Source organism: Podarcis pityusensis (genome assembly GCF_964106645.2).
Source record: "Podarcis pityusensis genome assembly, chromosome: 14".
Lineage (NCBI taxonomy): Eukaryota > Metazoa > Chordata > Lepidosauria > Squamata > Lacertidae > Podarcis > Podarcis pityusensis.
In genome coordinates, this window is record NC_138039.1 from 2,684,782 (window position 1) to 2,711,852 (window position 27,071).

At 47.2% G+C, this 27,071-nt stretch overlaps 1 protein-coding gene and 1 long non-coding RNA gene across 9 annotated transcripts in view; one reads left to right on the forward strand and one right to left on the reverse strand.

Annotated features, from left to right (window-relative positions):
- SDK1 (sidekick cell adhesion molecule 1) overlaps positions 1 to 27,071 on the reverse strand; it is a 566,813-nt gene that overhangs the window by 666 nt on the left and 539,076 nt on the right. For 5 of the 7 annotated variants that reach the window (XM_080980906.1, XM_080980905.1, XM_080980908.1 and 2 more), the window contains 4 exons: positions 22,901 to 23,065; positions 18,051 to 18,188; positions 13,092 to 13,263; positions 10,905 to 11,034 (listed from right to left, as the gene is read on the reverse strand). In XM_080980906.1, coding sequence (XP_080837032.1) covers positions 10,905 to 11,034; positions 13,092 to 13,263; positions 18,051 to 18,188; positions 22,901 to 23,065 — 605 coding nt within the window. The remainder of the gene's footprint in view (positions 1 to 10,904; positions 11,035 to 13,091; positions 13,264 to 18,050; positions 18,189 to 22,900; positions 23,066 to 27,071) is intronic. The other 2 variants (XM_080980909.1, XM_080980907.1) reach the window with 1 other exon arrangement.
- On the forward strand, positions 7 to 2,564 carry LOC308463136. 2 transcript variants are annotated; one of them, XR_013979470.1, is made up of 3 exons: positions 7 to 709; positions 1,557 to 1,607; positions 2,391 to 2,564. It is a non-coding gene; the product is annotated as an uncharacterized lncRNA (long non-coding RNA). The 2 variants fall into 2 exon arrangements; XR_013979471.1 differs by lacking the exon at positions 1,557 to 1,607.

Consider the following 27,071-nt stretch of genomic DNA (forward strand, 5'->3'; position numbering starts at 1 on the left):
TCAAGAGAGAAAAGGTCTGTTAGTGTCAGAGACCAGACTGAGGATCACAGCTCCAAAGAGGAATGGTGGGAAGAAGAAGAAGAGTTTGGATTTGATATCCCGCTTTATCACTACCCTAAGAAGTCTCAAAGCGGCTAACAATCTCCTTTTCCCTTTCTCCGCCACAACAAACACTCTGTGAGGTGAGTAAGGCTGAGAGACTTCAGAGAAGTGTGACTGGCCCAAGGTCACCCAGCAGCTGCATGTGGAGGAGCAGGGAAGCAAACCCGGTTCACCAGATTATGAGTCCACCACTCTTAACCACTACACCACACTAGAACCTCTGCCTCTTCCTGCTCCTGACCAGGATCCTGAGGCTGCCTAGGAATAGTGGAGCAGTATAGATTTAGAGATTTGGTTTGCAGAGGGGCATAGTTCAGAAAACAACAGCTGGGCAGAGCCGAGTGGAGAACAGCTAGAAAAAGCAGAACAGGAAGAGAGAGAGAGAGATAATGGACTCCCCTTTGCTTGACAGTGTCCAGCCTCTCTCTCCAAAGGCAAGAACAGCTGATAAAGTTGCTACGCAGAAGGCTCAGTGGTTGCGAGATCAGGTTGCAAGAAGGGGGAAGTGACGAAGATAACTTGGGGAGGGGGAGTAGGAGGGAAGTACCTTTATTCAAAGAATGGCTGTGTTGTTCTTTTGCTCTGATCATTAAACATTCTTAAACTGGTAAGGGACTCTAACTGCTTTGTTCTGCTGATGCACGGCCAAAGGGGGGGGGGGGGAGGAAGCTGTTTCTCCGAAGCCTGACAGTTAGTGACAGATGCTATTTTCACCCACTGGTCCATTGAGCAATATATTTCCGTATATGGTGGGAATGCACACTTGTGCAATTATTTTGGGAAACGGTCTTGTTACGGGACGGGCAATGCAACCTCATCCGAGGCTGGCTATAGTCGATCTGATTATAGGTGACCCTAAGAGATTATTTCTCTTCAACATTTTGCTTCCATGCCCTTCCAATTTGCTTGCCTGGCCAAGATTTATTATATCATGCCCCATGCAATGACTGCTGGCCCCTTTCCTTTATTGGATAAAATTCATCTGCTTCCTTGTTGTTGCTGATGTAGAACATTTTCCCCGTGCACAGTTTTTTTTTGTTTTTTTTACTTGAGTACAACAAAATTTAAATAAAAATATACTATGCCATACTTTCAAATCAACGAAAAGCCTCCCCTCCATACCAACTCAATCAGGGTTTAGCTTCTCTTGTGCAGAGGATTTTGGCCTGTGGCTTAGATCTGCTGGCTGCCCACCCTACCCAATTAACAGCCCCCAAACCCATGGGGAGGAGGAAGGTACCTCAACCATCTTCAATTTATGGCAAGGCCAGTTCTGACCCTGGCTCAGGGCGATTGCTATTTATCTGTCGGGAGAAATTCAAAGGTCCAAGGATTTCATTTATTATCTTTAAATGCAACATTCTGTATTTTAGCTGTTTCTTAAAATGCATTTGAGAACCCTAAACCTTGCAGGATACAGTTTGAAATGCATAAAATCAATTCACACTTTGCAGCTGCCCGTATAATGAGAAATTCCATGTCCTGTTTTTCAGCAGTGGATTTAGGTAAGAAGCTGCATGTTATCCATGTGAATTTTTTTGGGGGGGGGGTGAGACATGGGGGTGGGGGTGGGATTGAATGGAACAAGATAGGGGAAATCCAGAATGGGCAGAGAGCAGGTATGCAAACTGCACATTAGGAAAGGCACGCTGGCTAATTAGGAAAGGTAATGAAGAAAAGTATTTGACCATCCAAAATACGAAGCCTATTGAAAAAAGCTCCACAATATTTTACATGTGTTAACAAAAAATGATGATACTTATAACAATAATCAGTATAGTCAAGAGATTATGAATCTAGTACCTATTTAAGCATAAGCCTTAATCATGGAACTGGTCAAAAATACGAGGCAGGTGCTATTTACCAAAATGACATTGTGGGTGCAAAATGGGGATTTTGCTTAACAGTGATTCCAATGAACATGCCAGCAAATTGCAAGGACAGTCAGTCACATGCACCAGATGGAGACCATTGCCATTTTTCGAGGTGCCTTAACTTGTGGGGGCTTCCCATCTTGAGGATTTACAAATAACTTCAGAAATGAAGGATGTTGACATAAGTGAGCAGTTGTGGCCTTTGAATTGTCCCATGGCATGGGGAATGCGTTCTCAAATTCCCTCTTGAAATCAGCCTTTAAGATTCCGGACTCTCCAAAATTAAAAACCACTAGAAGAGGGAGATGGTCTTAAACACCACCTTATGTTGTCAAGGACAGACTAATGCTCCTAGGGCGAAGATCACACCTAAAAAGCTATCATCATTAACCCTTTGCCTTTTCTCCTCTTTAGACAGGCTCTCCTCTCTCTACCCTGTTGACCTTCTGATATACGAAGACAACGACTCCGTGGGAACACACACCCTCCCCCAATGTGTCAAAAAGACCTCAGGAAAACCATCACATCCTGCTATGCCCATCAGAAATATCCTTCCATTATTAGGAAGCATATAAATAAGGAGAATTATTTATGTATGTTATTTATATATTGCCCAACAACCAGGGCCTCTGGGAGGCTTACAAGGTAATAAGGAAGCCAGCCAAGCAGAAACAAAATGAAATGAGAGGGGCCAATTTCCTTCTCCCCTTCCATCTTTACATAATGTTGATGCCACCTCCATCTCTGAGTGGTATTGTTTTACCAGGGTTTGGCTTCCTTGGCATGAAGGACAACAGAGACTGTGGTGTCTTTGTGATATATGGTTTATTTACACATATCTACAACCTGAGCTTAATACGGACGGGCTCACAGCATTAACACCCCAAGAGGGTCTTCCTTCCCCCCCAGCTACAGCCTTGGATTTCACCAGAGCTCAAGCATGGCTCTGTCTCCCAGCTGCCAGCCTGCTTCCAGCTCACACACCCTGGACTCTGGCTTTTGTCTTTCTAACTAACAGAAAGTTGAAGGAGAGGGCCCATCCATTTGTCCTCTGGCACAGAGCCACTCCCTTTGTTACCTTGATGACCCAGACTTAAGGGGACCATTACCAAGAAACTTGTCTGGCCATTCTAGCAATTGAATCCCTCTTGGATTCAAGAATTGGAAGGGACTCATGCCTTCAGCCTAGTCCCACCTCCCAAACTCACAGGAATAGGAAGCTGCCTTGGAACGAGTCAGACCCTTGGTCCATCTAGTTCAGTATTGTCTACACTGACTGGCAGCAGCTCTCCCCTGCTACCTGGAGATGCTGAGGGCCTTCTGCTTGCGAGGCAGAGCCTGTACAGCTGAGCTGTGCATGGGTCTGCACACCCTCCTTACAAAATGCACGCTGGGATGCTTTAGAGAAAGGCAAAATATAATGCATAAAATGGACCCAAGCAAGCAAGCAAGCAAGCAAGCAAGCAAGCAAGCAAGCAAGCAGATAGATAGATAGATAGATAGATAGATAGATAGATAGGCAGACTTCTCTGTACTGGGCATGGCAGAAGACCAGCTGAGTGACCTGTCCACATGCAGACACTATGGGAAGCGACCCCTTGGTCACAGCCACCTCTGTGATCCCAGGCATGTTGGGAGCGGAAATGTAAATCAACCCTCTTCTGATACACGGAGGAAGGCAGAGCGAGGAAGGTGGCGGCCAGGTCTGTGGAGGTGGCTGGTTATGGGCAGCAGGAGACAATGGGGCGATCCAAAAGGGCCGATGCGTCTCCAGCCTTCCCTGGTGTGTCTGAATGTTTTAAATGCAGCCGCAGCTAACAATTGCCCAGCGCGCCATCTGGAACTCGGTGGGTTCTGGGAAAAGCAATCCTGGTGCTCTTAACTCAGGGGGACTCTTGAAGTCTGTTCCTCCCCCCGCCTCTCCCCCCCCCCCATTATTACACAAATTGCTCCTCCAGCAGGATTATGCTTTAGAGTGGACATATTATTTTTAATGATTCAAAACTATTGACAAAATGGAAATGCTGCAGGGCCGGCGTCTCCTCGGCTGCGCGGCAGGCCGGCCACTCCTCTGCCGCATCTGCAGGCCGGTTGCCCAGGCAACGGCAACGGCCTTGAATCTGAATGGGTGCACCGCTAGATTAGAAATTGACAAGCAAAGGTGTGCGGATGCCTGGGAAGCAACAAAACAGAGAAAATGCCTGACAATTTAAAGTATTTTTTTATTGGCGAGATGAAAGAAACAAACGCTATTAGGGGGACAAATTAGGGACTAGCTGGCTAGTTTAGTCTAAGGCCGGCATTACATGGAATTTAAAAACAGTTGTGGCTGTCAAATTTCTTTTGAAAATGGCTGGAGAAAAGGAATTGTGTGCATTTATTTATAGCTGGCGGCGGAGGGAACAGCTCCGTATATCCATGAGCTTTCAAAAGACTGCGGTGGAAATACGCCCAACACTGTCGGGGGTCTCAAGGAGGGTGGGAATGGGCTGCCAAGTCCTAAGTGGGCCCTGCCTTTGTCCGCCTCCCTGTTCTGACTGGCTTGCTCTGCATCCTCTCTGTTCCGGTAAGAACAAATTCTCTGCTAGTTAGTCACAGAAGAAGAAAGGGTCTTGTGGCTCCTGGAAACCTGTATGAGTCTTAAAGTGGCCCACAAGCAACTGCCTGTGTGTCTGCTTTGGGAGACAGAGTGGTCATGCTGTGGGCAGAAGGTCCCAGGCTTGTAGAACCATACACCTGTAGAGGACACCAAGGGTCATCTAGTCCAACCCCCTGAAATTCAGGAATCACAGCTAAAGCACCCCTGACAGATGGCCACCCAACCTCTGCTTAAAAACCTCCAGCGAAGAGAGTCTACCACCTTCTGAGATGGTCCATTCCAATGTCAAATGGAAGCTCTCCCTAATGTTTGGTTGGAATTCCTTTCCTTGCAATTTTAATCCATTGGTTTGGCTCCTACAGAAAACAAGCTTGCTCCATCTTCCAAGTGATGGAGGTGACCAGGGCCGGATTTAGGTTTGATGAGACCCTAAGCTCCTGAAGGTAATGGGGCCCTTTATATATCCAGCTGTCCTTCGTCAACAACAAATTGTTGCTGTTTTTCATGTCGAATATATGCTATATCGTAATTTATGGACCTAATAGGTATCTAAAGCCATTTGCACATAACAAAATAAGTATTTTATCAAAGTAATTGTTGAATTGAAATACAATTAAGCAGAAGTAAATTAATAGTGAAATTTTGGGGGGTCCTCCAAGAGAGTGGGGCCCTAAACTATAGCTTGTTTAGCTTATACATAAATCCGGCACTGGAGGTGGCTATGCTATCACCTCTCAGTCTTATCCAGGCTAAGCAGATCCAACTCCCTCCCAGACCCTTGATCATCGGCAAACCTTCCAGCTTGTCAATATCCTTCTTAAATTGTGGCACCCAGAACTGGACACAATACTCCAGGTGCGTTTTGACCAAGGCAGAAGGGAGCGGTACTATTGGTTCTCTTGATCTGGACACTAGACGTCTGCTGAATCTCCGGCACCTGCAGGTTGGGATGGGAAAGCGACTCCTGCCTCGAACCCTGGAGAGCAGCTGTCAGTCAGTGTGGACAGCAGTGAGCAAGATGGACCAGTGATCTGACTCACTATAAGGCAGCTTCGTGCGTTCCTATTTGGGCAAGCGCTCTCTCTCACTCTCACTCTCTCTCTTGTCTCTCTCTTTCTCTCTCTTGTCTCTCAGCTTTTTGCTCTGTATGGCTTTTCTAGCAGTGTGGAGGGGAAAAAAAACATTATTTATGCAAGTGACTTGACCTCATTAAAAGCCTTTATTTATGTTGGAGGGCGTCCAAAACTTTCAGCTTAACAGCCATGCTGCTTAAATAGGGTCACAGGAGGTCAGTGTGGGTTCAGGGCACAACTATGTGTCTGCTTCAGCAAATATATGTTTTCGACCCCATGGCTGAGGAAGGCATGGGGCGGGGTTGTAGGGAGAAGAGGCAGGGGAGGGGGTGTTGGCGCTTCCTCACTTCTGCCAGTTCTCTTGTGAAATGCAACCCTCGGTGTCCCCCTCCCACCCCATCGGGTGTTCTCTGGTCTCCATGCCTGGCTAAATGGGGAATGGGTTAAGGGGGAGGGGGCTTCTGTAGAGCAGAATTGGGCAAGGCGTTAAACTGCCTTGGCTTGCCAGGTCTCTCTGGCAAACGCTCCACCCCTCAAGTGCAGGTCTGTTTTGGAATGTGTTCACCTGCTCTCAAATAAACAGGATTTTGGAGGATGTCACTCCCACTTTCACTGGGGGTGTCGTTGCTACACCCCAGCTCTCCTGGGAAAGAGGACACAGGTGGTATTGCCCATGGCAGGAGTTGGGGGGTGTTCACATGGCTATTGCAGCCTGTTAGGTTTGAGGGGGTAAAGGCTATATTAGGCTGCTCCTCCCCCAACTTTCCACTCCAGCGCCCTCCTTCCCTAAGCAGGATGGGCTTTTGCTAGCTGCCTGTATTTGGGGGGTTGAACAGGAATTTTTGGGGGAGCCCTTGATTGGCCTTTGGACTCTGCCTATTGATAGGGCTGGCCCTTCTGCAGACCCAAGCAAGCAGTGTTGGGGGAAAGCGTGTATGTATCTAAGGCCTGCCCTACTGCCATAATCCAGCCCCTGCCCTCCACCCACACCTGCCCTCCAAGCACATGAGCGGCTCATACTGTGGATTTGAGCACTGGAGTGTTTCACTTCAGTGGCCAGTGATAGATCCAGGGCTCAAATCTACAGCATGAGCCGCTCGTGTGCTTCGGAGCCAGGCTGCAGCAACCACAGCATCAGTCACGGGGACGTGTGTGAAAGAAGGTTGCCTCTCCATCACGAGCACAGCTGCAACATCTTAAAGCCTGGGGATGGAGATTTAACGGGAAAATGTATCGAGATGATTTTGGCCTTGGCTGTCTCAGCATTTGATGGCATCCTGTACACAGGAAGTTTTATCAAAGGGAAATGGCCCTTTGACAAGCTTAAATAGGCTCGGCCGCGCACGGAAGAGCATCTGGCCAAGTCCTCCTAAGAAATGAGGTGCTTCGTCCCCTACATCCTGCACAACATCTTTTCCCCGTGAAGATGGAGTGGTTGAAAGCCGCGGGTAAGCAAAAGCTCATCTCCTCGGAAGCCTTAGAATAACAAAAGCTGAAGGAAAACAACAGCCACCACCCTAAAATGGCACCAGGAAAGATAATAGAATGAGATAAAATTGATGCACCACACACACACACACACACAAATATGGCTAAAGCCATTTTTCCACGATGATCAAAAGAGCCTGTCACCTCTGAGCGTATCCATTAGTATTTTCTCCAAGTGCACACTGCTGGAAACAGGCAAGCATCAAAGGGCCAGTGGAGACTGATTGGATATCAAAGCTCTGGAGGAAAATGGGGGCCTCATTTTGCCTGCCACAAAAGCTGGCCTGTGCCTCAGCTGCGAGGCTCTGCTAGGAAGCCCTGGGCTCCGTATGCTTGACATCAAGGGCAAGGAAAGAGCATAACGAGAGAATGGATAGACTCCGGCGACCTCTGCGTCTGCCGCGCCTGCATGCAGGAGTTGCCTCGGGCAGGAGATGGTCATTATGCACTATCAGGAACCGGCACATGGAACTCCTGACATGAATAACAAAAAGCGGCATGGCGACATTCATATTTATGCCCAGCACGCTCCGCTAATGGCAGGTTTAATTCCAGGTTGTCAAAGGGAGAGGAGCAGAGCCACTGGGAGTATAATCTCAAGATAATGTATGTACATCGCCAGGAACGGCTGGAGACGGGACAACGAGGGATGCTGCCTACCTGGCAGGCTGGCCAGAGGGCAACGCAAAGCAGCCAGTGGTCGCCAGAGGCAATTAAGGAGAGGAGGAAGGCAGGCAACCAACAGAGAAGGAAGGCGGACTGTCATCTGGCTCCCTGCTCCGTTGCCTGAGCTGGGTTCTTCTCGGATTCTTCTTGATAAAAGGGCAAGCTAGTCCTCTTTCAGGGCCCACTGCTTTCTCTTACTGATTAGACCAGCTAGATTTTGGTCAGGATTTCAGCAGAGGAACATCGGAAGCTACCTGATTCTGAATCAGGCCACAGGTCCATCTTGCTCTGTATTGCTAACATTGACTGACAGCAGTAACTTTCCAGGGTTCCCCCTCTCTACTTGGAGATTCTGGGGATTGGGACCTTCTACATGTAAGGCAGATCTCTGCCACTGAGCTACAGCCTGTCCACATAGGAGGGGTGCAGTTTACAACTGAGTTCACAACCGACCCTTCCAAACACCACTTCTAAAATTTGCCTACTATCTTAGGCCTGGCCTTCTGTCACTGCTGATAAGCAAAGAACAGAATCGTATGATTTGGAAGGGACCCCAGGGGTCATCTAGTCCAACCCCCTTCAACGCAGGGATCTTTTGCCCAATGAAAAGACAAATAATGGGTAGACAAAGACCGCACTGCATTTCGAACCCAGTACCATTTGGATAAAAGCCACAAGAGGTGGCAAAACCCTGGGATGAGTCTGACAGCTTTTTCCTAAGTGCCGTTTCACAAGTATTTTCTCTCTTTCGTTTCTTCTGAGCCAATCCCGCCATAGATTAGGCATGGACAGATGTTGGTAAACATCTGGGAGGCTTGAAAGAGAGCTGGGAGTGGGCTCTCAAGATATAAATGTAAGAAAAAGGCTTCTGGTAATTCCCCAAGGTTTCCACAGCATCTTCCCAAAATGCCCCTGCATTCTGTTCTGCCACTTTCAAAACCAAATTGTAGGGAGAATTTGATGGAGGACATGCACTCTTGAGCCTAGGACACCCACCCCACTTCACCATTTTAGCTTCTCAGGGACTTCTGCTTTGAAACCAGACCCCTATGGGTCACCTGAGTCCAAGAGAGGCAAGGTGTGCAGCCACTCTCTCTGCCTCCAACCAGTCACGGAGGAAGGGGCTTTGGTACCCGGGGCGGCGGGGGCATGGCATATCGCACGTGCAAGTGTCGTCCCAATGGGGCGGTGCCCACCTGAGCGAGCACCCCAAAAGGGAGGTGCCCATCCGCGGCGATGCCACCCCCCCCAGGCCCGCCCCCTGCCCCCTTCCTCCGCCACTGCCTCCAACCTCCTTGGATGGCATCAGACTCCAGCAGCGCTACAAGCCTTTTAGCATCCTCAGGACAGATGCTACTTATCTTGGATCTGTGGACATGTGGTGCTTGGGAAGCAGTCAGTCGTTTCCTTTGTCAAGTTATCTCAGCCCCGTGCCAGGCCTTCTTAACATACGAGCCTCGTACTTTAAGGAAAGTTAATTATTTCTGCACGTCTCCGAGCCAGGCTACTTGTTACATTTGCCATGCAGACAGTAGCCTGGCTCGGCCTGTTCAGAATACTGAGAGATCCCAGGAGGCAAAGCAGGGCTTGGCACGCTCGCCGGTGGCGGGAATCTTCCCTCTTCCCATCTTAACTGCTTGGGCACATTAGCAGAGTGCGCCCGCAAGACAGAAGGGGGAGAGCTGGAGCTCTCAAGCCTGGGGTTTTTAGTGCAGAGAAAAGGTGAAAAAGAAGGGCCAGGACAAATGCATATAACATCACGCTTGGTGTGGATGAAGGGCCCAGGGAGAGGTTTTCCTCCCTCTCTCATAATGATAGAACTCCAACAAAAATGGATGTTGGCAGAATACCGTGCCCAGTTCTGGTCGCCTTATAACTTGCAGAGTTAGAAAAGGTTCCGGAAAGGGCAACCCAAATACTCGAGAGGCACCCAGGAGGAAAGGTTGCAGCATTTGGGACTTTTTAGTTTAGAGAAAAGGCGAGTAAGTGGAGACGTGATAGATGCTGATGAAATGATTCAGGAAAGTTAAAAGAAAGCCCTTCTTCATGCAGCATATAGCTAATCTATGGAACTCCCTCCCACTGGAGGCTGGCATAGCTACCAACTTGGATGGCTTTAAAATAGGGTTAGATAAATTTACGGAGGCAGGGGTGCCAACTTGAATAAAATATTTTTCAGGGGGGGAGATAAGTCCCGTTCCTATAATTGATCACATAACACAGTGCACACACCCCCTTTGAATGGCAATACCCATTAAACTTTACGGGGTGTTCAGCCCCCTCAAATATTTCATTGGGGGGCCTAGGACCCCTCGGCTCCTAGGAGTTGGCTCCTATGCAACAGTGTGATTCAGCAGCAAAAAACCCTAATGCTATTCTAGGCTGCATCAACAAAAATTTGGTGTTCCGATCAAGGGAAGTCATAGTTCCACTCTGTTCTGCCTTGGTCAGACCACACCTGGAATACCGTGTCCAGTTTTGGGTGCCACAATTTAAGAAGGATATTGACAAGATGGAAGGTGTGCAGAGGAGGGTGACTGAGATGATCAAGGGTCTGGAAACCAAGCCTGAAGAGGAATGGTTGAGGGAATTGGGCATGTTTAGCCTGGAAAAGAGGAGAGTGAGAGGAGATATGATAGCCATCTTCAAATATCTAAAGGGCTGTCAGATGGAAGATGGAGCAAGCTTGTTTTTTCCTGCTCCAGAAGGAGGACCCAAACCAATGAATTACAGTAAGTTACAGGAAAGGAGATTCTGACTAAACATGAGGGATAACCTTCTGACTTTTGCTCTGTTTTTATATTTTGTTGGAGTGGCTGTGGCAACCCAGCCAGATGGGTGGGGTATAAGTAAGTAAATAATAATAATTCTGATGTTAAGAGCTGTTTGACAGTGGCACGTACTCCCTCAGAAGGTAGTGGACTCTCCTTGACTGGAAGTTCATAACAGAAGTTAGATGGCCATCTGTCAGCAGTGCTTTAGCTGAGATTCCTGCATTGCAGGGGGCTGGACTGGCTAACCCACAGGGTCATTTCCAATTCTACGATTTTATGATTCTATAAACTTGCCTGCCAACCCTCAACCATAGGGCAACAAACTCACTTCTGATTCTGAAGCATCTAGGGGTTTCTCACTGAGGGCGACGCTTTCCGTCAGCACTGCTCCATTGTACTTGTTACAGATGTCCTCGTCGGAATAGTGGAGTCCACCAGGGCTTGGACGAGGAGGAGATCTGGATGCAGAAAAAAGGGGGAAAGGTTATGAGCTATCACAGCTATCAGGAAGAACACATGTACTCAAATCTTTCTTTCTTTTTTAAATTCTGTGTGCATAGCTGAAACTTGAGGGCATTTTGTGCAGCTCATTTAAAAAACAAACAAGCAAAGTATTTTGTGAATTTCAAATACAAACCTAAAAAACAACAACCAGTTATGTGGGGAGAAACTGGAAAAAATGTATTGAAAAAGTATTCAAGGACACAGGTAAAGGAGGCAAGTCAACAGAAGCACATGTGTATTATTGCTTCTTACCCTGTAACCAGGGCCGAATTTAGGTTTGATGAGGCCCTAAGCTACTGAAGGTAATGGGGCCCTTTATATGTCCAACTGTCCTTTGTCAACAACAAATTGTCGCTGTTTTTTGTGTTGAATATATGATATTTGGTAATTTATGGACCTAATAGGTCCATGCACAACACAAAACACTGTTGCTGTATGTACGTTTTATTTTATTTGTTTTTTTATCTTATATTTTAGAAATGTACATCCAGGCTTTTTTCCTTTACATTTTTTGGGGGCCCCTAAGAGTGTGAGGCCCTAAGCTATAGCTTGGTTAGCTTATACATAAATCCGGCACTGCCTGTAACACATGCGTGTTATATAACCAAAGTTTTCAAGCGCTGTTGCATGACCATATCACAAATTTGGAAGAATGGTGATCCATGTCCTTCTATGCAATTATCGGGGTGGTAGACCGGCTGGGTTAATTCAGCCACAGACTCACAGAGCAGATGGAGGGACTTTGATGCTTATGACAGCTCAGCCTACATGATGTGGGTTGTCATGCTGTCTTCCTTCCTTGAGGCTTAGCATGGCCCAATCCTTAATAAGGGGCACTGGCACATCAACAGTCATTTGGCTGCTCCAAGGACCCAGAATCAAGGTTGCACCCAACACGGTGGAGCAGAAACTGGCCTATCTGGGCTGAGGGGGGAGGATGTGTGTCTGTGCGAAGAAAACCATTTTGGATGTGGCTTTGGGGTTGCTTTAGGATTTCATTTCGGACCAGCACAGTCTGGGCTGGCTTCTGCGCACCTGTAATACTTGCTCAGCCTAAAACACTGGTAACTAATAGATCACTCCGAAGACACCATTGATCTCTCTGGTGCTCTTTCATCTTAAGGAAAACTTGCTTCCCAAAGACTGCGCTGAGCTTCTCATTGCCGAGGGGGAGACTGAGTTTTGTACTAGCTTCCCCCACCCCAATCCATGCTCAAGCAAAAGAGCTGCCTGCACCACAGCTGTTGAATTTACTGTGCCCAGGGAGCATCTTTCAGAAGCGTTATGTCTAATTTGGCTGAATTTTTCTTTTCTTTTTGCAGGGGTGGGGGCTAAGCTGGGTAAAGTGTGTAGGCAGGAATGAAAGATCTGGAAGGTGTAAGTTCATACCTCCCAACGTTTCTTCGATGAAAATAGGAACGTCCTAAATAATAATAATAATAATAATAATAATAATAATAGTACCCCATTCACCTGACTGGGTTGCCCCAGCCATGCTGGGCTGCTTCCAGCATATAAATAATAATAATAAAACACTAAAAAAACCCATCCCTATCTAGGACTGCCTTCAGATGTCTTCTAAAGGTTGTATAGTGACTTATCTCCTTGGCTTGGGAGTCGCATAACTCCATACCCTCCAAAATTTCTCTGATGAAAATAGGGACGTCCTAAGGAAAAGCGGGACATTCCAGAATCAAATCAGAAACTGGGATAGCTTCTGTAAATCTGGAACTGTCCCTGGAAAACAGGGACACTTGGAGGGTTTGTAAGTTTTTACCTCTTCATGTTTTGTTTCAAGGGGATATTTTATGTGTGCGTTTTTAAATATGCAGCGATATGCCCCTAGCCCTGAGTCTGGCGTGGGTTCCAAACTGGAATAAATAAGCATATAAAACACACTCCTTGATGGCAAGGGTCTCATCCTGCCTACAGCCCTTCTCCAGAGCGCCTGTGCTTGGCCGGATGCTGAGAGCCATGGGTCCAGGCCGCGTGGGGCTCAGAGCTGCCTTACCTCGTCCCATTCTTCTTGGAAAAAGTGTTTTTGACGTTGAGGTGCCGGCTGTTGAGCTCAAGGGCCGTAAACCCCCCATTATCCAGAGTGACAGATTCTTCCACATTGGAAATACTTTTTCCTGGGGACAAACGGCGACAGAATGAGCGCAGGCAAAGTTCCTGCCCTGGCTCTGCATGAAGACAGGGAGAGAACCGGCATTTTCAGACAATCATACTTCCTTTTAACAAGGTCTTTGCTATGAAGACAAGACAGTTTGTCACAGGAATTTGCTATGCTTCCCTCATTATTGGAGTACTACCAACGAGGCAATTTTTCATCCATGTTTTCACAAATAATTTCTACAAAAGGGCTCACCAACCTGGTGCCCACGGGCGCAATGCTGCCTGTTAAAAGTTTCCAGTGGGCTTCCTGGGGAAGTGCCCCAAACTTTTGAGCTTTTTTTTATTTTTAAAAAAGCAGATCTCTAGCCCTTCTGGAAAGAAAGTCACAGAGCAAAATGTGCAGGTACCTTTTCTTATTATGATTAATTATTAAATGTCTATACCGCCCTTCATCCAAGGATCACAGGGTGGTTTACAATATAAAAACACAAAAATACATAACATACTAACATAGTTTAAAGCCCATAGATTGTTTAACAGCCAAAGTCCTGGGTGAAGAGTAATACTTTTGCTTGGTGCCTAAAGATATGAAGGCACCAGGCGAGCTTCCCTGAGGAAAGCATTCCACAAATGGGGGCCACCACAGAAAAGGCCTGTTCTCATGTTGATGCTCTCCAGACCTCTTGTAGAGGAGGCACACTAATAAGAGCCTCAGATGATGATCACAGGGTCTGGGCTGATTTATATGAGGAGAGGCGGTCCTTGGTGTATTGCGGTCCTGAGCTGTTTACAGCTTTATAGGTCAAAACCAATGCTTTGAATTGGGCCCGAAAAGTGACAGGCAGTCAGTGCAGTTGGGCAATTTCTGTGAAACCTGAGAGGTGGGGCTACATTTTCCCCAGTACTGAGGATTGCTCCCTGTTGTTATTAGACAGCAACATCCGTGCATCTCTCTGTGTGTGATATTTCCGTAACCAGGGCTGGCAGAACATCGTTGACATCTCACAGCAAGCATAAGGTTGTCTTTCTAATTTTGCATTGTTATTTTCTAATTTAGGCATTTTGTGACTGGGACTCCCAGAATGCTCCCAAAATGCACTAGTCCAAAAAGGTTGGCAACTCCTGACCTACAATGTCACATTTCATTAGGACAACACCAGCAATTTGCAATTCCTTCTTTTGTAAGGCGTTCCCCCCCCCCCCCGAAGGGGGTTCTGGGGCTCTGATGGTAAGCAAGATTTGTAATCACATACAGGTTTCGCCATCAGGCATAGATGCCTGGAGCAAAATTTAAAGCAAAGAGCCAGATTAAGTGCTCTCAGGCTTAAACAGCTCATCTCACCTGTGCACCCCGAGAGCACAAGAGAGGCTTTCAAGTTACACAGCCCCCGAATCTCATTCAAGTTATCTTGAAAGTAAAGCTCCATTGATTTCAGTGGGATTTATTCCTGAGGAAGTATGTTTAGGATTACAGCTCTGGAGCCTGCTCCTGCCATTGTTTACTGAGAAACACCTTTGACTCAGCTCAGTGGCACCCAACGTCTGGCCTGCATGCAACAGAATGAGAAGACTTAATAGCAACCTGAGGTGGCAGAAGGGATCAACGCCCCTTCAGAATGCAGGGTTATATTCCTGAATATTCCTTTGCATAAACTCACTGTAAGAAGAAAATTAGCACAGGAGGGAGTGGGCTGGGCTGTAACTTTTCTCCCTTGTATGCTCATGTTTGTTTATTTGCAGGGAGCATTTTTAAAGGTATTCACCATCTTTGGTCTGAAGTGTTACTGTCTACAGTACCACCTAGTTTGCTGCTACATCGCATTCTGTCTCTTTTCCTGGTTAAGGGCTCATCCACACCCACATTTCTAAGCACAGGTCCTGGCTTTCCAGGTCTGTGCCCAAGTGTTTTTGTTTTTGTTTAGTTTTATTTGTCCTGGCACTTTCCCCAGGAAAGCCTATGTTTAACTGCTGAATTGGAACAAGTGGCAATGGCATTTTCCGCGATTGCTATTTGCTCCAGTTCAGAAGAGTGTGGGCTTGCCCAGGACAACAGCACAGTTCTATGTCTGTTTGCTCGAAGAAATTTACTTGCACACAAGGAAGGCTGTATTGGTTTGCACAGTTGCATCCCTGCGAGTTGTGAGCTAGACATATTCCAGCTTCTAGTGCTGCCCAGAGCGCTCACTGAGAACAGAATCATTGCTCCACTATCTTCATAGAAGAGGCCACATCATGAGCTATAGGGACAGGATAGCATTTCCAAAAAATCAGCTCTTAAAGAAGAGTGCCAGAAGCTAGAGAAGCATGAGGAAATATATTCTGGGTTTACTAAACGGTAAACAGATCTTACACCCAACGTGCAATTTGCTCAGGCTTTAAAATGCAGAATCCAGAACAGAATTCAGTGCTTGTATTCCACAAGGGTTAGTAGCCAGAGGGCTATATGCCCAAACCAAGGGCATCTCTGCACAGCTGGCAACCCATCTAGATGAGTGTAGTCCACCTGCCAGGGGCTCAACAACCCATCCACCCCACTCTCATTTTGCAGACCAGGGCAGGCAGGAAAAACAGGATGTTTATTTAGCCCCTGGCTGACCACCATACATGGCGGGTGACTTGCTTTTGACTTAGAGGGTCACCTGTTGCTCGGGCATCCTGAATTAAGGCAGGGGGGTTAGCTTTGCATTTAGTTACTTGTTATTGATACATTTCAGCTTCATGGAGGGAACTCGGAGGACATTCCTGTCCCTCCCTTTATCCTCACAACTGCCCTGTGAGATAGGTTAGGCTGAGAGATGGCAACTGGCCCAGCGACCTCCATAGCCGAGCGGGGATATGACCTAGATCTCCCCAGCACGATGACCCTCTGAGCACATATAGCAATCTCTGAGCACATAGGCAGCGCGATTCTCCAATATATAGCATCTGTTGTGTGCCCTGCAACTCAAGGGCCTTGCTGCCCCAGCTGTGTAACCCCACAGGACTCTGAGAGGAGAGAGAGAGAGAGAGAGAGAGAGAGAGAGAGAGAGAGAGAGACACACACACACACACACAGCGAGAGCTCATTTAATGAGCATGCTCTCCTCCCACCCCACCCCTAGGCCAGCCATAAATCTCCTCTGCTACAACAGGCAGCTATTTGATCCCAGACTTCAGCTGTGATGCTGCATTAAGGCTTGGCAGAAAGGTGGAGGACGGAGCTGCCTTTTCATGTGCATCCTCCAGATGGAGAGCACAAGGAAGGAGATGAGAGATTTGTCTATGCACTGTGCATAGAAGCCTGTAATAGCATTAGCTCAGTAAAATGCCATGGCATTCATACATTTCAAATCCCAGGGGAATAAAACCTGATTTACTAACACTTGTTAGAAGTGAATTTATACTGGGGGAAGGTGGGGGATATATAAATCCTTTCTTTGAGCATTGAATCGCTGAGTCTTCAGAAAAGAAAAGATGGCTTTCCTTAGCCAGTCCCTAATACTCCCTCTTCCCATTGCCTTGCCCCAAATCTTTTATTAGCGGTGCAGCACCACAGAGCCCAGGACACAGTGACTTCCTCCACCTGCACGCTAGAAGTTCCAGGAAACCCCTGGCTCTTAAAACTAATGCATATTTCACAGGTCCGTGCAGGTTACTGAAGCATCACACACAACTGGCAGCAGCTGGAAAGACTTGGACATCTCAGGAGGAAAACGGGAGGGAAACTGATTTGAGAAGTTCCTGACGCAGGATTCAGGGGCTGAGCAATCCATATATAAGCACCCCTTGTGAAAGGCCAAGAGGCCAGGTTTAAAGAGAGGAGGAGGGAGAAAAGAAGAGGTGACTTTTGCTGGCATTGCAAAGGGTGCTTTAAAAGCCCAAAGGGTAAGGAAATCACAATGGGGAACAAAAGTTACCAAGAGACATGCAATCCCGCAGCAGCCGGGCAACAGCGAGCCCCACAGCCAGGACAGGACAACCCAGACACAAACATATTTTTCCACTGAATGCCCAGAATGGTCAGGCATATGGTGATGCAAACAGATATTAGCATTTTATCACATGACAAATTCCATATGCACTCAGGTGACGACACATTTCAGCAAGAGCAGAGATTTTTGGGAAAAGCAGAGATCACAGCGGTGTTGTTCAAAATCACGTTAAGCTTTTAGCAAGACTCTCCCCTTGTTTTCTCTATGCATTTTGAAATGTAGGTGCCCCTGGTTCTTTTTGGAAAGCACCCAGGTTAGGAAGGGTCTCCTATACATATGGTAACGTGAGCTAGCAAAATGGACAGCACCATTTCAGGCAGCAGGTGGGGGGGAATTTCATCTTTTGAAGCTCTCTTGTTTTAAAAATTCACTGCAACTAGCAGATCAGCACAGCAAAGGGCTGAGTGAGAACCTTTCTCTCTGATGCACTAGTTTTCTATCCATGGGAAACGGATTCTAAATTTGTATCCATTATCCGGGTGAGGGTGCAGTGCATTGTCTCCCTGCAGCTTTCTACGGGGAGAAATTTTTTTTGTTACGTTGTTATGTTCATAATACAGTCATACCTTGGTTCTGGAATGGAATCCATTCGACTTCTGAAAATGTTAGGAAACCAAGGTGTGGCTTCCGATTGGCTGCAGGAGCTTCCTGCACTCAATCGGAAGCCGTGTCGGACGTTCGGCTTCCAAAAAGTACCTGCAAACCCGAACACTCACTTTTGGGTTTGCAGCGTTTGGGAGCCAAAACGTACGAGTACCAAGGTGTTTAAGAACCAAGGTACGACTGTATTGTAGTCTCTGTTTCTACTACATAGTATTCTTTTGGGGCCTGTAAGTCACAGGCAGAAGGGCAGGATGCCCGGTAGCACTGAGAGGCCATCTCACCTGTGTTGCAGTTCCGGTATTTCTTGGTCTGGCCATGCAGGATCAGGGCAAACACCACCATCAAGATGAGAATGAGGCTGCAGAGAGCCATCACGAGCAGGAACCACCATTCCTCATAGAAAGGAGATTCTGTATGAGCTGCAAGCAAGGAGATCGGCAGGGTGGGGAGGCGAGGGGAAGACAAACAACCTGTTTAGGAATCAACCTTGGAACAAAATAATCTTAATCATTTGCCCAGCTTAACTCATCCCATCCAGAACTTCTATTCCTTTCATTATTGATTTTGTGATCAAGATTTCTCCAAAGGTGACAATGGCTCAGGTCAGGCATATCAAAGGTGAATAGCAAAAGTTTCCAATTTTGGAGAAGCCAGAGTTTCCCTTGAAAATGAACCAGGATCTGAAGCCATTATTTTTATTATTGCTTGTTCCCACTCCCTGTGCGCAGAGGCAGTTTGCACATCTCTTAGGTTCTGCTTTGGGCAACAACAAGCATGAATAACGGGAAGCGCGGACAGCCACATTTCCCATTTCCCCTGCCACTCAGAAAGATTATCTGCTGCGAATCTGACAAGGACCAGAGCAGCATCCAAGCAGCACTGGCTGAGCTCCGCTGTGGCAAGGCAAACCACAGGCAAGTCTGAGAACGGGTTTAATTAATCACACTCGGCTTGAGTGGCAGGAGCCTGTAGTGCTCTGCATCCTTTATTCCTGGAGCTCCCAACAGAAAATGATATTCTCCCCTGTGGCCGATCTGAAGCAGGCATTAGGGCATCACAAGGAAGTGGATGGTTAAATAGTTCCACTCAAGCGGAGATCACATAAATATGCTGTTTACTTGCAAGGAGTTGCACCTATCCCTGGGAGGCAACAGAGCCACCCCAGAGGAAGGAGTTGCGGCACTTTGCAAAGTATGACTTGCGTCCAGGCTACGGGAAATATTGCATCTCCCTAAATGAACCTGACCAGGTCCTGAGATTCTCAGGTGAGCACCTTCTCTCGGTCCCATCAGATGCACCATTGATGGTGACACGAGAGAGGAAGAGCCTCTTCTGTGGCTACTTTGCGATGGTGGGATTCCCTCTAAAGTGAGGTCAGTCTGGCACCTTCTCTGTCATCCTTATGCCAGCAGGCCTTTGGAAACTAAGGGGCAGGTGAAGCTGGCCACTGGGCTGCTCTCAGGACAAACTGGATTTCAATGCTGGTACTAAATTGTGCTTTGATGTACCGGTATTTTAACTACAGTTTTAAACCAATCTGTTGTACTACTTTGTATCTTATAATGATGTTTTAAAATGTTGGAAGCCGCCTTGAATCCCAACTTTGGGAGAAATGTGGGTTATAAATGCATTAAATAGTAAATAAATAAAGTGTCCCTTTGAATGGGCTGGAGCCTCTGTCCCTGCGCCACCGCTGCCCTTGTGGGGATCTGAAATAGGAGCTGCTCTCCTTCTGGGGGGGGGGGGAGAGTTGGGGTTCAGCTATGCAGGGCCAGAGCAGGGGCAGGGAAGGTAACTGCGATGATGGGGGCGTTTGGCTCCCACTTTTGATTCTCCTTCTGCTCAACGGTGTTTGGGCATCTCACACCAGGAGCAGAGAAAAATGATGGCAAGAGAAATTTCTTTTCTTTTCTTTTTTAAGGGAAAAGAAAAAGAGAGAGTAGTGCGAGGCTTGCAGAACTATCCGAATCCCCCCTCAGGAACCAAACTTTTGAACCATGAAAAGATTTATTATTATTTTAAAAATAAAAAGGTTTTTTCTTCTTCTCAGCTTTTGCTGAAGCAGCAGAAGTGATCTGAAAAATGCCTCCCTGAAGCCAGAAAGAGACTTTCAGTAAGCACAGGGAGATCTCTGAATGCTGGGTCTAGCAAGGCTTCTAAACCTGCAGGAGGCCACCGGTTGATGCTGCCTATAGGAAGTTGTGTTTCCCCCCGGCAAAACACAAATCTATGTACAGTGGTACCTCGGGTTACATATGCTCCGCTAACCCAGAAATATTACCTCGGGCTAAGAACTTTGCTTCAGGATGAGAACAGAAATCGTGCTCTGGCGGCGCGGACCTCCGGAATGAATTAAGTACCACTGTATCTCGGGTTAAGTACTTAATTCGTTCCGGAGGTCCGTTCTTAACCTGAAACTGTTCTTAACATGAAGCTCCACTTTAGCTAATGGGGCCTCCTGCTGCCGCCGCGCTGCCGGAGCACGATTTCTGTTCTCATCCTGAAGCACTGTATCTGGATTCTTTTCCAAGCATTTGGGTAGGCCACCTGCAGTTTGGAGGCCAAATTTGGTCTCCTCACTGTGTCCTACTGTTCAGATGCAACCCGTCTATTGCCCCCGTTAATCTTCTTTCCAGAAGTTGCATCACGGACAGTCAGATCTTATTACACCACATTGTGGGCCTAGCATTACAGTGGTACCTTGGTTCTCAAACATAATCTGTTCCGGAAGTCCGCTCCAAAACCAAAGTGCTCCAAAACCAAGGCATGCTTTCCCATAGAAAGTAATGCAAAATGGATTAATCCATTGCAGACTTTTAAAAACAAGCCCTAAAACAGCAATTTAACATGAATTTTATTATCTAATGAGACCATTGATCCAAAAAAGGAAAGCAATAAACAATGTCCTGCAGTCACACAATCAATCAAACAGTCACAAAAACAAAAAAGCAGCAAAATAAATAGCAAAAACAGACAGACCTCAGCATAACACTCAAAAAGGAAGTGTGGCACTCAAATCGGAGCATGTTCGGCTTCCGAAAAGAGTTTATAAACCGGAACACTTACTTCTGGGTTTGCAGTGTTTGGGTTCCAAGTTGTTTGAGCACCAAGGCGTTTGAGAACCAAGGTACCACTGCACTTGAACTCTGAGCCATGTTCTTTCATTCAAAGCAGTTTTGGCAGCTGAGCAGTGGCAGGGAAGTTGGGCCAGGGGAGGAAGGCCATGTACATTTAAAGCACAATGATATCATTTTAAAAAGCCATCCCCCCCTCCAAGTATTCTGGGAGCTGTAGTTTAAGGGTGCTGAGCGTTGTTTGGAGACCCCTCCTCGCCAGTGCCACGGTTCCCAGTGGTTTCACAATCAAACCCTCTGGAAACTGCAGCTCTGTGAAGGGACTGGTGATCTCTGAATACGCACATACATACATAATTTTATTTGCGCAACCCGTGCTCAAGGTGACGTACAACATAAAAAAAATACATAACTACAACGTAACAAAAGTAGTCATAAAAATAATTAAAACGCTTAAAAATATGCAACCAAACTGAACAATTGCCACATAAATCACAACAACATTTTTTTAAAAGATACAGAAAACCACCAGCAGAAACCCACCACCCAACAAACGCCCCCCCCCCAAGCAGCCCTCCAACCCAAGAGCCAGTTTTTGTAGCTGGAGTCAGTCCAGGCTAGGTGGAAAAGGCCGGCAAGGCAGAGAGAAGATATTCTAGGACTCACAGCCAAGATGTTAATGCGCTTAACAAATTACCTTATTTTTTGCACCATAACACTCACTTTTTTCCTCCTAGAAAGTAAGGGGAAATGTCTGTGCGTGTTATGGAGCGAATGCCTGCGGGTGGCGGGGGGGGGGGATCTGCTGCAGTCGTGAGCAGAGGATCCATGGTTCCCCTTCCTTCCCTCCTCCGTGGTTACAAAGCATGAATCCACATGGATCCTCAGGATTTTTGCATTGGGCTACTCCAAACTCACTGTCAGATCACATGTCTGTGGCCACAGCATGAACCACAAAAATCATATATCCATTATTTCGTTTAGAATATTTTTTTTCTTGTTTTCCTCCTCTAAAAACTACGTGCGTGTAATGGTCTGGTGCGTGTTATAGAGCGAAAAATACGGTACAGTTCCCATGTGGGCAAAGCCATGATAGTTTAAAGTGGTATGATACTGCTATAGGTGTACAGTGGAGGGGGGCAAGATAAGTTACTCTGAGTAGTTCCATGGAGGAAGAGCAGGTTATCAATGAAGCTGCAAGCTGAATGCTGGAACATTCAAGGTCCCATCTGCACTGTACACCTAGAGCAGAATCATGCCATTTTAAACTACCATGGCTTTCTAAAAAGATGATAATAATAATGGGAACTGTAGTTTGTTGAGGATATTAAGAGTTGTTAGGAGACCCCCTACCTCTCTACAGAGCAACAGCTCCCAGAGTTACCTGGGAAGAGGAATCGATCATTAAACCACTCTGGAACTGCAGCTATGTGAGGGGAATAGGGGTCACCTAATACCTCTCAGCACACTTAACAAACTACTGTTCCCAGGGATACTTTGGTGGAATATTGAGACTGTTCAAAGTGGTGTGAATGTGGCATAAGAATAGTTTGATTAAAACATTCATATCCTGCCTTTCCTCTGGGAAACACAAACTGGGTGCATGTCTCCCATGTATCCTGCCCTGTTTTAGAAAATTGGGCTTTAATGCTTTTGCATTAATGCAGCATTGACCCCTGCTCTCTGAATTGCGAGGTGCTGTCACCTTTACACTTTGAAAAGATCCCTGGCCCTGAATGGTGTTGGCTCATGAAATAGAGCCACACAGAACGGGCACGACTGCATGTTTACATGTGAGAGTGCAAGTTTATACTGCTGCAGCTTCTCCTGTTGCAGTGAGCCCCCTTCCCAGATTAAAAAAAGGCCCCAGCTGTGCTCCAATTCAAACAGTCACTAGTGGACTAGTACATTGCAGGGGGCTTTGGGTTCCTTCTAGCTCGGCAGTTCTGTGATTCCATGACCAAATCCTACAATGGGAGGAGTCGCTAGATGTTGACCACCCACAATAACCAGACTTTGCCCAAGTCCCCGGTGAGGCACTGGCACAGTTTACCCACCTGATACTGCAGTGGAAGGAGCGCTGGGTTCTCCGTATCCAAACTCGTTCACAGCCACCACCCGGAATTCATAGCTCACTCCCTGCTTCAGCCTGTCCAGGCCTACTGTATAAGACGTGGCGCCGCGGGGAATGTCCTTCACAAACAGGTCCCACAACCCTTCGTCTAGAAAAGAAGCAAGGAAAGGGGTTTGGGGGAGCATTCCTGGACCTTTCACAGAAACATGGCGTGAGTGCTGGCCACCGATGAGCTCCACTCCCAGAGTTCACAAGGATAACCTATGTGCAAGGGTAGGAAATCCCATTGTGTGCAGTCGCGCAAGTGGCCTTCCAACTGCACGCTGAAATATGCCAGTATCAGGTGTTCCTAACTGATGAGGGAACACAGCACATGATGTGGAGCCCATCCTTTGCACTTGCCAAGACTCCAGGTTCATTCCTTGGCACCTCCAGCTAGAAGGGTCAGGTTGGAGGAGATGGGGGGAAGCTAGTAGCCATCAATAGCCCTCTCCTCCATGAATTTGCCTAATCCAGGTGGGTGGTCTTCACTGCCTCCTGTGGGGTCCACGGTTCAACTACGCGCTTTGTGAACAAGTCCTTTTAAATCTGTCCTGAAACTTCCAACATTCAGCTTCATGGGACGAAAGCATAACTGGTTTATGGAATTCTTGCTTCAAGAGAACCTAAGAACAGGAGAAGAACCTGTTGGATCAGCTCAATGGCCCATCTAGTCCAGCATCCTGTTCTCACAGTGGCCCACCATGCGCCTGTGGGAAACCCACAAGCAGGATCCAGGCACAGGAGCATTCCTCGCATGGCTTCCAGTCATTGGTATTCCAGAAGCAATACTGCCTATGGAGGCAAAGCATAGCCAAAGCCCCTACTAGCTTTTGATGGCCCCCTCCTCCATGAATCTGTCCAATCCTCTTTTCAAGCCATCCAATTTGATGGCCAACTGCCTCCTGTGGCAGAGAGTTCCATAGTTTAACTATGTGCTGCATGAAGAAGGACTTTCTTTCTGCTGTCTTGAATCTTCACCGGATGCCCATGAGTTTTAGTGTTATGAGGGAGAAGAACTTTTCTCTACCGCTTTCTCCATGTCCTGCGTAATTTTATAAGCTTCTATCCCATCACTCCTCGCTTGCCTTTTCCCTAAACTAAAAAGTTTCAAAGGCTGCAACTTTTCCTCAAAGAGGAGTTGCTTCATCCCCTTGATCAACTGAGCTGCTCTTTCCTGAACCTGCTTGAATTACTATACAGAAGAGGCATTCAATGCCCACAAAACTGGTTTCTAAGAGCCTAAACGGTACGATTTTTTTCCATAAAGGAACTGTGTGCAAGGCAGGGGAAAATAAGACATTTCCTTTAAAACAAAAACAAAAAAACAACAACAATAATCCTACAATGTAATAAGGAAAGCCTAGACTTTTATTTAAAGTCAGAGGGCAGATACACAGCAACCGAGAAGGTAGCTTGCAGTACATAAAAACAAATAAAAGCTTCATTTCATTCTGCACCACATCCGTGTAATAGAACAGGCTGTCTGTGTTAGTAAATACTGAGAATTTCAATTTGAGGGCTGTCTGGGTGGTGGCTTCCCTCTATAAAGGCAAGATCCCATTGGAGGATCCCATTAGTGAAGTGACTGGGAATACCTGCTTTTGCTAAATTAGGGCTTTCTGCCATGATTACCTGGGTATTACAACAGCCACTTGGTCCACAATGGAGGTGGGGGTGGAGAATCCAATTACCTGGAGAAGATCTACCAGTTCTGCTTGCTAGTTGGCCTTTTTCTTGACCTGGAGCTGCTATTCTTGCAGGTTTCTCTCAAAAAAAGTTGTGTGCACAGGCATTTAGAGTGTCATCCTGCTGAGGTTTCCCTACTTGTAAGAGTCTGGGTCTGTCCTAGACAGCCTATATACCCACAGGAAGCCTCACGCTGAGTCAGGCCATTGGTCCATCTGGCTCAGCATTGTCTTCACTGACTGGCAGCATCCCCACTATGGTTTGAGACAGGAAGTCTCTCCAAGCCCTACCTGAGTTACTGGGGATTGAAGCAGGGACCTCCTGCAAGTGAGGCAGATGCTCTACCACTGAGCTATGGCCCTTCCCCAATCATATGATGCTTCCTCCTAGCTCAGTAGCCTGGACCTCAGAGAATGGTGCTTCCCACCACCAGAGATCCCTTCAGCTGGAGATGCCAAGGATGTGCTTTGGGCTGTCTCCTTTTTATGCAGAATAGCAGCTCTTCTTCCTTTGAATCAGCAGCCTGCCTTATACTGCAGGCCCATCTCTAGCCCACTGTGTTGTCTAATCTGAATGGGAGCTGCTTCCCAAGGACTTGGGGAGGGGTCTCTCTTAGCCCTGCTACTCAGCCTTCTTCAACCTTAGGCCCTCCAGATGTTGTTGGGCTCTGACTGCCAAACTGGTGCCAAGCATATTGCTCTGCTTTCCTTTGGACCAAATCAGAGAGGCTGAGAGGGAGGTCTGGGGTCTTGTTGTCTGGCAACCCAGGACCTCCATCCACACTGCCCAGGCTTGCACCGCGGGGAAGTCACTTCAGTTCTGCTAATGCAGCAATTTGACTTCACCCCTGGAGGCACACTCCATTGCCTCTCGAGATAGATGGATGCCCAAAACACCAGCTTTTCTTTTGAGGCTAAAGGGGAACACTCTAATCACAATGTGCTAAGGCTTTCTGTAACCAAAAGCCATTGCAACGAGCTTCCTGCCTTCAAAATGTTTGCTTGAAAGTGTCAGAAAACAACGCATTGGGGGGGGGGGAGGCCATTTGGTTAATAGGACCTGGAGGTTGGGCTGCATTTTTCATTCCAGAGAGATCACTTGTGGGCTGCAAGCAATGCACCCCCTTCCCCAACACTTGATAAGGGAACCCTAGAATGCAAAAACCTGATAAAGGGCTGCTTATGATTAAGCAGGGAGAAAATACGCTTCCTATGCCTCTCACACAGAGTCCCCGGCCCAGCTGCCCCCCCCCCCCCCCAGTTCTTGGGTAATGTACTGTGAGATGCAATGCAGCTGGCTGTGGGGTTATGAGAGGACAGCTTGCCATGGGCTTTTTGAAACACCTGTCCTTTCCCTAACTTTGCTTAGGCTGTAGACACATTTTTGCAAGAGAAGGGGGAAATGTAAAGACCATAAAAGGGAAATTTCTTCCTGGTGGGGGCAGGGTAGAGGGAAAGAATCCTGTTATTATGAATCCCTCGCTGCTTCCTAAGCCCATCCAAGTTGCCTACAAAGGGGTGGGGGCGGTGGTCAGAGGGAAGACACATCTTGCGCCAAAACACTTTAAACCTCCTACCAGATCCTGAAGCAGGTGCAGGCATTGCCAGAGAAGGCAATAATGACTCCCACCTGGCCTCACTACAGAAAGGACAAAGCAGAGCTGGAAAAAAATTCAGAAAAGAGCAGCCAAGGGGTCGAGGGGGTGAAGCAACTCCCCTGTGAGGAAAGCTTGCAGCATTTGGGACTTTTTCATTTATAGAAAAGTGAGCAAGAAGTGACACAAGCGTTAGTGGCATAGTGGTGAGCATAGGTGCCTTCCAAGCAGTTGACCCGGGTTTGATTCCCAGCCAACGTGCCTTGTATGGAATAGCTCCGACAGCAGAGCATGAGACTCTTAATCTCAGGGTCCTAAGTTTGAGCCCCATGTTGGACGAAAGATTCCTGCATTTCAGGGGGTCAGACTAGATGATCCTCGTGGTCCCTTCCAACTCTACAGTTTCCATGATAGAAGTTCATAAAATGACGCCCGGCAGGGAAGGGTGGATGGAGAAGCGTTTTCCTCCCTGTCTCCTAACATTAGAACTTGTGGGCATTCAGAGATGCTGGAGTTTGGAAGATGCAGGAGGAACAAAAGAAGTGACTTTTTCACGCAATGACGGATCTCATTCCCCCCAGGATGGCCACCAGCTTGGATGCCTTTAAAAGAGGATTAGACAAATTCCTGGGGGTGGAAGAAGGCTACCCCTGGCTACCAGCCAGGATGGATGTGCTCTGCTTCCATGCCGTGATGCTTCTGAATACCAGTTGCTGGAAACCATAGGAAGGAAGAGTGGGTTTGTGGGTTTTGCACTGAGGCATCTGCTTGGCCACAGCAAAAAGAGGGTGCTGGATTAGTTGGCCAACCGCCCTGATCCCGCAGGCTCTTT